Here is a 12,382-nt window from a genome sequence, read left to right on the forward strand (position 1 = left end):
TAACGCAAAATCGGCATTATGGAGATGTACAGGATAATTTACATCGAAAGTACTTTAGTGTTCGATACATGGTCGTGCTATGATTTGTTTTAAATGAGTAGGTACGAAGTTACCAAGGCTTGAAAATTTGAATTTGTTTGAAAGCCTTTATTTCGAGAAAATGCCGACAAAGTATCATTTTTAGTTACTGGTATGGTTTATAATGGATGTGTAAATTATTTTGCCGTTTACAACACTTCGATATTTCAAACCGTTCCGGAGATATGATAAACATTGCCGAAATTTGCAATACTGCTTAAATCGTGTAATTGCGAGAACTTGTAACTACAGCTACTAGAAGCTATTGTTCTAATGATATGGAAGAGAATGGAAACAACAATCATTTTAAATGTTTTCCACAAATACGCCATTTCCAGCAGGATAGGGTAGATAGGTGTAAAGTAACTTTGTGAACACATTAACTTCCGTAACTCAGATTGGATTTCAATGATACTTTGCTGATACATTAAGTGTCTTAATACCGCGGTCCAGTGTGAGGATGGGTGTCGTGGGTGCAAGGGGAGCTTACCCTTTACCATATGGAGTGGCAATGATGATGGAGCTAGAAAGATGGAACAAACTCCAATTGCCAGCCTTTGCATAACTGAACACAAACAAAACCGGACCTAATCCCTGAACCATGCGTAGTTTTTGAGATCTAGCATGAAACATATCAAGACATTTAAATTTTTCCGGGCTATGCCCATTGTCATGCACCTGTTTTTACCATGTCCTTACCGTTTTCTCCATGTAATATCAGTCTGTTTTTTTTTTGTTTTTTTTTTTTTGCAATAGTTTGTTCACATACAGAATTATTTTGTGGACCAAGAAGCAATTTTTAGCACTTTGTCCTCCTGAGATATTAAGCCCCAAATATGACATCAACATCACAAACTTCAACTTTTGGACCCCATAAATCTATGGTGCCAGTAGTATCATAGGTGTGGATATTTCTGCATACTCTTTACATGCAATAGTATTCAGCACAAAACTTATGAACCCCCCACTTTATGCCATTCCAAATTACAGCCATTATAAATGTGTAATTTTCTGTACTCTTTCTAGTGATTTCATGTATTGGTTTGCAACTCTCCATATTTATTTAGAAGCAAGATTACCCATGTACCCCAGGCTCTCCTCTAAAATTCGTTTGTTTGGTGTTCGTCTCATACGTACCTCCTGAGCAAAGGCAGTTTTCGTAAACGCTTGCAAATGCAAAAACTGGAACTCCACCGGCAACAAAGAATGTTGTCATTCAGGAACACTTGTACATACGTCAACGTGAATAGTGTTATTGACCTTCTCATACACAAGGTTCATCACATCTCATTTTCGGAGATGGTCGAGCAACCATTTTCGCCATCTTTGGACAACTTCAGACGGATTGCCCCAAAAACTGAATTCAGAAATTCGACCTTTGTTCAAGATTTATCGTGTCTAGTAAGGGGAAAGTTAATGTCACTATTGCATATTAAGGACCGTATTTAGAATCATTTTCGTGTGTGATTAGCTCATACTAATGGCCGGAATACTGACTACTGTACTGAAGAGTTCGTCGTATTCTTTAGTATGGCGCTAGTCACGCGTCAGAATGTCTTTGAATACGACCATTAGGGACTTATGCAGAGATGTTTTGACGCGTTATTAGTGCCATACGAAAGAGTTCGACTAACATATGTTTCCTGCAGTAGTCAGGCATTTAGTATGACGTTAATCATACGTCAAAACGACTCTGCATAAGCCCCTTAGTGTTTAACGAATTCACCTCCTCAACGAACTCTGCACTACTGCAAAAAGTGGAATTCAAAAATTTTACATCTGTTCAAGGTTATCGTATGAAGTAACGGGCTTACATTAAAGTCACCCTTATTTGTTAGTCACTTTTAAAACGATGGAAGTTTCGTGGTCGTAGCCTATTACTTTTTTAACGTGTAAGTTTTAGGTCTACACCTTTTACTTTTAAAACAAGAAAAGGTTCTCGTAAAGTAGGCATTGTAGTAAATGTGGCCTCAAGATGGGAATGGAGACAATATTACAGCAAATTTCCCCTTTTTCTATCCTTTATCCCTCTCCCCTTTCTGGACCCTTTTCCCTTTAATTTACACCTAATTTCATTTTGTGTCCTTTTCACCGCTAAATTCTAATATCTACAGAACAAGAATTTTAGAAATGATGAAAAATGTATCAAAAGATTTTTGCCAAGAATTTTAGGAATGATCAAAAAAAAATGGATCAAAAGATTGAAATCTTGGCTAATAATTAGTTTTCGAATCAGGGGCCGCAAACGTTCTGAACGGCCTTTTATCGAGTTTTCGTATTTTTATGGAATGAGGACATCATACTGAGTTAAGTCATAGCTTGGGTTTGGCTGCACTATATGTAGTTCTCCAGATATATATGGCGTACAAGAAAATTTTTGGTTGGAATATATTGGATCATTTGATGGATTTTTTTTTATCAGGGCCCACCAAATTTTTGAACGGCCCCTAAATCTGGTTTTTACTTTTTTTTTTTTTTTTTTTTTTTTACGGAACATGCACAACATACTGAGTTAAAGTGATAGTTTAAGTTTGGGTATATTATTTATAGTTCTCCAGATAAAAGGCGCACAAGAAAATTTTTGGTTGGAATATATTGGATCATTTGATGCATTTCTTTTAATCAGGGACCACCAAATTTTGGAACGGCCCTTAAATCTGGTTTTCGCTTTTTTTTTTTTTATGGAATATGCACATTATACTAAGTTAAGTGATAGTTTAAGTTTGGCTATACTATATGTAGTTATCCAGAAATAAGGGCTACAATAAATTTTTTGCCTGAAATATATTTGATCTTTAATCCAAAAAGAAGATCTTTCAGTTTTACGTCCCACGCTAATGCAGCCTAGGCTAAAAGAGACAGTGATGATGAGATATGATTGAAATGGTTTAATGAAGGAAGTGGGGGGAAACGAAAGGACCCCGAGAAAACCCACACACGCAGTGTTTGTCCACCTCTAAGTTGATCCAAAAACAATTGAACAACCTTTGTTATGATACAACCAATTTTCTGAAGACAATTAACCCTGATTTTTGTGTCCACACCATAAAGCAATCCACTCAACCATGAAGCAGTTTCTCGACAAATTGACAAGAACGTCAGTACCAGTGATAGTACTTTAAGAAAACTTTGTATTGAGCCACGAGACTATACAAAGAAAGCTACGAAAATGTCGGACTCCGACGTGAAAATCATACTATCTGAAACCAAAGATACAATTAGATAGATATATTTTGAACGTTTTGGTGTTTCCTCTCTCATGTGAGATGTATGAATTGGAGAAAACTAACGCATTATGGTGTCTTGATGGTTACAAATAGACACGCTGTATATGTTTTTTCCTAGTTAAGCAACTAAATCCTTTGTTTCTATTTAAAGCGCTTAATATACATAACATGAGAATTATACTATAGGATACTATATAATTATACTATAGAATTATACTATAAGTACAGTCTGTGACAAAAGTTCTTTTCGTTTCGCAAAATGTATTTTGGAAATTAGAGTGGTATGACTGGAAAGTACAACAGTGGTATTTCTGGAGCGTACAGAAAATTACGTTCTTTCTAATTTGCTGAAAACTGTACTAAAATTGCCCTTCTATTATGAAGTTATTTACTAAAGGAATTTCATCAAAAGGGAAAGAACTTTTGTCTCGGACTCATTGTTTCTCTTAACTTGTTTTCGATTAGGAACAAGAGTAGTCGTCAAAGTAGTTGAAGGAAATAGCATATTTTATGCATCTTTTTCGCCTTATAGATACTCAGCAACTTTTCCCCGCTTCTTTCTTGCTATAAAAACTGTCCCTAAAAATCATAACATTCTGCTTATGAGACACACGATTTTTGATAACATGACATCGTGTGTATGAATCCTCCGCACAGTCTTTTACCGATACGATCGGTAAAAGATTTTTTAAGGCTCTTGGGTATACATGCTCTGCAAGCCATTTTGCCTGTGATTTAAGAAGAAATTAATCAATTTATAGGTATATATACTGAGCAAGCACTTTTGTCTGTTACTTATGAACTAATTGATTGAGTTTCGAACAAATTGAACTAATTCTCGGTCATTTTCAGTAAAGCACAGATGTATGGTCTTTATGGTAAAAAAAAAAAAATGAAATTTGTCTAATTGTGTTAATGCTATTCTCCATAAATAAATTTTATTTTCCTTGTAGGCCCTTCATATCATAATAAGTTAGTTTTCTTTGTTTTGCAGGAATCTTTAAGCTTCTCTGTAAACAATAGACTATACATCAAAATGAAGAAACGTACCTGGGCATGTGCTGTCATTGTAGCTATTACTATATGGGTAAGTTTTAGTCGCCGGTTTGTTGAGTGTAATGTAAACACCAAGTTATCTGAGAAATGTCGATCCTATAGCGGCCAATATTCAATATATACTTCTTGTTATTCGCAAATAACACTATAAAGCCACATATGCTGCATTTTTTCGATGATCCTCTATCAGTTTTTCCCGACTATTCCAGTTGATATAAAATTCTAGTGGTTTCTTGTGAAAAGAAGAGTATAACATATGGTTTTCACATGCGAGAATTCAAATAGTTCTGCAGAGACAAAATCAAAAGATAGTCCGCCTTAAGCGGAGGGTAAATTAAAACCTCACACCCAAGTTCTCTAAAGTTCTGGTGTGTCGTTAAAGATGTATAAGACCTGGTGTTATCAGCTTGGTATACGGTAGGTTTACATGTTCACCGGTTCCGCTAGTTTATTTTGAATTCTTAGACATATTCGAGCATATAGTCGAGTGTACAAGTCCGAGTTTGTTGTTGTGCACATGTTACACGATGCACTTCCATTCCCACTAGCAGCTCGTGTTGCACGATGCTCTTCCATTCGCACTAGCAGCTTGTGTTGCACGATGCTCTTCCGATCCCAACAACAGCTCATATTGCAAGATTCACATCTAATCCCACCAGTAGCTCGTTTTGTACGATGCACTTCCAATCCAAACAGCAGCTCGTTTTGCACAATACACTTCCATTCCCACCAGTAGTTCGTGTTGTACAGTGCACTTTCAATCCCACCAGTAGTTCGTGTTGTACAGTGCACTTTCAGTCCCACTAGCAGCTCGTGTTGCACGATGCCCTCCCATTGCCAACAGCAGCTCGTATTGCATGATGCTTTTCCAATCCCACTAGCAGTTCATATTGCACGATGTCCTTTTAATCCCATCAAACAAACAGCATAACTTTCGTGCGTGTTAGTGTGGGCTTTGCGTCAGACAAAATGAAACATTTAGTTTAGACCAAGTTATTTTTTTAGCACTTGGTTGGTTATCCACTTTCTACTACTCGTCAACAACAGCTTCAGAAACGGATCGAGTCCGTTACTTTTCAATAAAGACACAAATGGAAATTCGATAGAGTAATTGTTCTAATTCACATCACGGTGTTAAGGTAAACGGTCGTAACCCTCAAAAAATTGAAAATGTGTTTTTATTTATCTTATTCAGCTCACTATAGGTCAGACCATAGGTGAGAAAAATATTGTAAGCTTGTGTGTATTGTTAAGGCAAATAAACCACTTTTTATACTTGTATCTTGCAAGGATGTAAATGGAAGTTAGTTTTTTTTGCTTTTTGTTTTCCTGAAAAAAGTTGGAAATGAGGCTTACCACGTTTTGCCTTAACATCGTCGATTTTGTCACCAATACGTCGAGCGTAGTTTTGTAGCCAACTTCCTCCAACTCGTATGACACTGTTGGGTAATGAATAATTATGTCATTAGTGATGTCATAAAACTTGCATGCTGGTCTTTGTCGACCTCGCAAGCATATGACCCAGTTTTGCTATGATTTATCAATGCACTAAAGAGAAGCATCTTGGTTACCGATATTTCCAAAACCGAAATTTGTTGAACCATCTTTTAACTATTGCTTCTTGTAACGTACGCCTACCTTGCCCATAAATAACACAAATTTCTTCACAAGCCTGGGGAACATTTGCGCCTTTACCGAAATAAAATTGTCAAATGTGCAGTGCTTTGCGGAAAATTCACTCTTTTTCAGGGTTTACATAAATCCACTACTCTTTAGCATACCTGCTCTCGGATTATGTTAGACCTGATTCTTTGCGACTCATTTACCCTGAGATTTTGCACGTTAGCACCATCTCGTGTATTAAACTCTCAATACCTTTTATGTGACGATATAACGTGACAGATTAATAGTATCAATTTATCGCTCTGGGGCGCGGTAGCTCAGTAGTGGAGCGTTCACCTCCGGTACTTGGGGTCCTTGGTTCGACGCCAGTTCGCGCCGTGTGGAGTTTGTGGTGGACAAACACCGTGCTGGTGAGTTTTCTCGGGATTCTCCCGTTTCCTCCCACTTTCTTCATTCCACCATTTAATTCATTTCTCATAATTACCGTCTCCTTTAGCCTAACCGGCATAAACGTGGGACGTAAAACTCAAAGATTTCATTTCATTTCATTTTCTCAATTTATCACTCGTAGTTCATAGACTCCTTCAGTCAAGAACATTTTTCCACTTAGGATAGTTATTTCCAACTAATATATGGCGCTAGAGTGTAACTCTTTGCTCTGGGCAGGTACTAGGAGAACCCGTTATTGTCAAGGACGGAAAATGGCGGAGTAGTAACCCTTTGGGGATCCCATGGTACAATTTGTACCATACGGGGTGTTTCATGGTACATTGCGTTACTCTCCTATTTGAGCTTTTTCGTCCGGGTTTTTTTGTTTATTTTTCAAGTCCAGAGACATTGTAGAAGACCTTACGTATGGTTTAACACCTTCCTGCGTCGAGACATAAGAGGTGATGACGTCATAATTCTAAAATATATATTTTCTTTTAATATTGCGGGGCCGGTCTGTTCATCATTTTTGGCGGGCTTATTTTTGTACGTAGAAGATTGAAATTTTGCACAAACATTCTGTCCACCAAGTAGTATTTACCGGATTTTTTTTAGAGTTCTGCGTTAAAACAGGGGGGATCCAGAGGGGATAAAAAGTTGAAAAAAGGAATATTTTTCCAAAAAATCACTTTCTTCGCGATTTTCCCGCCTTAGATACATGATGGAGACAAGTGAATGGTACCGCCTGAAAGGCAGTTCTATTCTGAAGAGAATGATGTGCGACACATGACACTAGGGTAATTAGGGAAGTGTCAGGGAATTTTTATCAAAATATACTTCTGTATAGGGGAATTTTGGACATTTTCGGTATTTTTTTGCGGGCTTATTTTTGCACCTAGAAGACTGAAATTGTGCACATACATTCAGTCCACTGAGGAGTATTTACCAGATTTTTTTCGTACTTCTGTGTTAAAACAGGGGGGTACAGAGAGACTAAACGTTGAAAAAGGGAATTTTTTACCAAAAAATCCCTTTCACGGGATATTCTCGCCTTAGATACATGATGAAGACACGTGAGTCATACCGCCTGAAAGGCAGTTCTAAGCAAGAGAATGATGGGCGAAACATGACCCTAGGGTAATTTGGGATGTTTCAGGAAATTTTTTACCTGAGATCATGGTGTTTTACGGTAATTTGGGGCATGGTGGGAATTCCTGATAAAATTTCTCCCGCCCTTAGTATTCAAGATAGAAACTTGAAATTTCGCACACACATTCATCATACCAAGTACTATTTATCAAATTTTTTGTAGATGGCAACGTTTACACAGGGCCGCTCCAGAAGGACCCAAAATGCGAGAAAAAAATTTCCCTCCGAAATTTTCCACTTGACATCCTTTTTTCCCGCTTCTGGTATACGGTATGAGCATGCAAGTGGTACCATTTGAAAGCCAGCTCCATTTTGAAGAGAATGAGATATGAACCATGATCCTAGGATAAATAGTGACGATGCAGTAGCTGCTTGACTGAAAGTCTAAAAAATAGCCCAAAAAGCCGGGTACCGGTTGATAAGAGTTAAAAATGTTTAAATCATATGCATAGTATGTAACATTATGACTTTTAGTGACATTTTTGTGTTATGTTCCATTGATTTATAAGGGAGATTATTTTCCTTTTTTTCTTTAAAATAAACTTGATTATTTAACGAGTTTACGTAAACTCTTTTATATAATAGGTTCGTCTGAACATGATGGTATATCACATTTTCTAACTTTCGAGTAAACAACAAAACAAGGTGCAATGCAATTCAATCCAATGAACAGATCAAACAAGCTTGCCCTGCTGTTTGCATGTACATCCCAAAATAAAGCTACCTGTATACTCTTTTTTGGTTTGGTTACAATATGTTGCACGTAATGACTCAATTTCGCCAGAATGGCGCTTACCATTATGTTTGCCCGAGCTGATCATATATTTGCCTGTTTTTCCGTCCGCCTTGTACACAAAAACAATATGTCTATTCGTAGATAAAAACATCTGAAGAACTACTTTATGGATCATCTACAGTTTTGGATAGAATGTAGGGGTTTAAAAGTTAGAAATCAAATTCTTTGATAAAGATGGTAGAAATCCACAGAATGGTGGTAGAAATTTACAGAATAGTATCCAAATCCACAGAATAGTGTAGAAATCCACAGAAAGGTGGTAGAAATTTCCAGAATGGTAGTAGAAATCCACAGAATGGTGGTAGAAATCCACAGAATAGTGTAGAAACCCACACAGTGGCGGTAGAAATCTATAGAATGGTGGTAGAAGTCAACCACTTCCAGTTTTAAAGTTGATCGCTACAACGTAAGAACTGTAATAGATAGCAAGAAGTGGTATTGTGCAATCAATTAAGCGTTCTATGAATATGATATATTCCACTTCCACTAGGAAGATCACGAACGGGCTCGGCTGAGATCCGAACGAGACAAATCGTCTTTGCATTTGACATGCTATAACTAGACGAATCTCAAAGTTATACATGACACCGGTAGGGATATTGAGAGTTATAAAATATTTTGTAATGTAAAAGTTATTAGCTGAAAGAGTAGTTTGAATCGAGTGGTTTGTTCGGTAACGGTTAGGTGGATGGTAAACTCGACGAAGACGTATCCCATTATTTTCAAGCTCACACTTTCTGGGGTCAAAATGTTTGCCTCAGGGCAGGGGCGGATCCAGACGGACATCTGGGGGAGGGCAGTTCGTTGTAATACTGCTACTTTTAAGATCTCCAAATTCTGGGACGGGTTTTATTTATATATAAAATAAGGAAGTTTCCTTTTCTTGGGGAAGGGGTTATCGCCCTGATTGCCCCACGCTGGATCCGCCCCTGCCCCGGAGTCCCCCGCAGGGACCCAAACGGGTCTAACACAAATTTATCAAATGGCAAGGGGGTTAAGTAGCACATAATTTGAAAGCTGCTGTGAAATGATAGAAGATGGAACAAGTCCTGACTTTCTATGACAACCTTATACAAAATGGCAGCGGGTCAAAATGTAAATAAAAACTTATTTGAAAAGTCCATGGCCACACCTATAAATCGGAAATGATGAGACAAATGTGAAAACAGGAAACAACGTGTGGCATTATTTTCAAAGTACAACGATTTAAAATAAAAATTGCGGTGGTTCAAAATGGAAACACAAACTTAATTTAAAAGTCTATGATCACCTTGAATCCAAGATGGCCGCTTAAAACCTATGTCGAAAGTATAGGCACTCCAAACTGCTAAAGCTAGGAAAACCAAATTTGGGATGAGTGTTGATCAGTAAGCGTAGGTGACGAAAAGATACGAAATGTTCAAAAACGCGACATCTTCAGTTGACAATGACGGACTAATTATGTATGATACAAACAAGATGGAAAATGAAAGTGAAAAATAAGCAAAAATAAAAAAAAATATTCGAAATGGAAAATACATTTTAAAAAAAGAAACAATATACAGGGAAACTTCTGCTAACGGACACCTCTATAAAGCGGAAACCTCCCATAACGGACATATTTTGTAATCCTCAAACACTGTAATAGGAAAAAGCATATTGGCAAATCTCTCCAAATCGGTCACTCACTACTACCGACACGGACAGTCTTTCTTGTCTTTTATAGGTATTATTTACCTCCGTTTAACAACATCCTCATATCCTTTGCTTGCATTCTACTCTTACCCAACCTATTTTAGACACAAAAGTGATTGACAGCTGCCCAGGGGCGAACCAAGGGACGGGCAACCCGCGCGACTGCCCGGGGCGCCAGAGTCAGAGGGGCGCCAAAATGAGCCTGAAAAGTAAATTTTATAATGTGTTTTCTACTGACTTTTTAGTATATATTATTGTAAAGTAGCGGCAATTACATAATCATTGCGGAAGAAGACAGTTTCGTAGTACTAAGGGGGCTGTATCGACAAATGGAGAGATGGCATGCAGAATAAAGAGTGGAGGGGAGTATGTATTGTTTGTTTGTTTGCTTGAGTTTAGCGTTCCACGGATATAATTTAATGGCCAAAGGAGATGTGGACACTGATTATAGTGGAATCCGAACCACTTCTACCGTTCAACAGTAACCCACCTGGAATTGGACCCGGGACCACAGAAGGCAGGCATGCTAGCCACTAGACAAAGCGGGGACTGGAGTTGGTATTGTTTATAGTGGGCCATATTCTTTGTGAAGTTTTGCTAGGTAATGAATGTCTTTTTGAAAAACGGGTTTAAAATATTAAAAACACTATGATAAAATCTAAAATATAGGCTAGTATTAGGGGGCGAGGGCGCCCAAAAGTCACTTTGTCCGGGGTGGAAATTTGGCCTGGTCCGCCCCTACATTTGCCCGCAGTTTGGAATAATAAGTTATTCTACTGTCCCACTGGAATATCTAACCAAGCAAAAGACATGTTTGGTATTTTTTGCCTGCGGGCACGAATATTGTCTCAAAAGTCATTACTGGGCTGCGATTAACTCACAAATTAAAGCAACATACCGAAAACGTAGTAAATAGCGATAAGTGTAAAGGGCAGAGAACTATAAAGAATAGTTAATATGTTAATACTCTGCCCTTTACACAGAAAAAATATTAACATGTGAAACCTCACCTCCGCCGTTAGGGGCTGCAGCAGAAACTAACTACCTCACTGAGAACGTGATGAGGTTACACGTAATCTCCCGGATCCAATGTCACGAGTTAGTCGGCCATTTCGGAGGATAGACTAAGCTTCACCTCCGCCGGTAATTACCGTCCAGCTCCAGCTTGTTGGAGTCTATGAGGAAGAGCTGCTCGGGGTGCTAGACATTCGAAATAGTTACTTGATTCCAAGAACCACTTAAACTTGTCTCCCCCTCAAAGCATCCATCCCGACACAAGGAATGAGGTATTACCTGACCAGCGAACGAGTGCGGGCGGCCGGTTTTGGAACTAAAATGCAAGCAGCAGTGTTTCTAACCGGATTACTTGTAATCAATCTATCACAGTTATTTTTGTCCTCTTCGTAATAAACCACTTCACGAATATGCTCAAGTCAGGGACAGATCCAGGGGAGGGCGATTGCCCTTCCCCCCAGAATAGGATAGTTTTTTTTTTATTTTAAAAATAAAATTAAAAATTTTCACCTTTGTATTATAAGTGTAAAATATAACAAAATAGGTAGGCCTACTTTTTTTGTTTTACGTTGCAGAAGTCAAATAAAGCAATAAATTGCAAGAAATTACTTACATTGGCGTTCTTGCTAAAAAAAAAAAAAAAAAAAAAAGTCCACCTTCGAAATCACAGGTGACCATTTCTGTTCTAAAAATTGCAGACAATAGTTACTTCTCCTTTTCTAAAGTTTTTTTACTTTTTTTTTTTTTTTTTTTTTTTTTTTGCGGTACACTGTTACTTTGATTTGACTTCGAACAACCGCCAACCAAACATTCAGCGTGGATCCGCCCCTGGCTCAAGTTAAGACAAACAGTTTCAAAAGTTGTTGAAGTTATTTGCAGAACATATTAAGTAACAAGCAAAAAAACAACTACAACAAAATTACACCCTCCATATTAACTTGCGAACAAACTAGCGAGCAGCGTTTTACGGGCTGTTCCTGTTTTATGACGACATCGAATAAAACGTAATCAATTTTTATACAATCTGCTTAATACACGGTAGAAGCTCACTGAATTGTTAATTGTGCTATGTTGTTCTTAAATTGGTAATTTCCATTCATATATCACTATTCACAATACATCTTGCACTGAAACTGATGTAAACAAAACAGCAGCGCCATCCTCCCAAAACCGCACTCCTATCCTGGTCAGGTAATAACAAGTGTATAATGAGGGGGTATCTCCCCCTTTCTCACCACGGGTTGGGACCGGCCACGGCGGGGTTTAGAAGGCGCGTGTACAAAATGAACCGGCAACAATGGATTGCATATTTCTTTCAACATATGTGAATTTACAG

General features: G+C 37.9%; 1 protein-coding gene across 1 annotated transcript in view; it reads left to right on the forward strand.

Annotated features, from left to right (window-relative positions):
* Positions 1–12,382, forward strand: part of LOC145692100 (uncharacterized) — a 32,380-nt gene that overhangs the window by 8,076 nt on the left and 11,922 nt on the right. The window contains exon 2 of the mRNA XM_081767393.1: positions 4,300–4,392. Within this exon, the coding sequence (XP_081623519.1) occupies positions 4,342–4,392 (51 nt within the window). The 5' untranslated portion in view covers positions 4,300–4,341. The remainder of the gene's footprint in view (positions 1–4,299; positions 4,393–12,382) is intronic.

Source organism: Thermobia domestica, chromosome 8, assembly GCF_964235325.1.
Source record: "Thermobia domestica chromosome 8, izTheDome1.hap1.1, whole genome shotgun sequence".
Lineage (NCBI taxonomy): Eukaryota > Metazoa > Arthropoda > Insecta > Zygentoma > Lepismatidae > Thermobia > Thermobia domestica.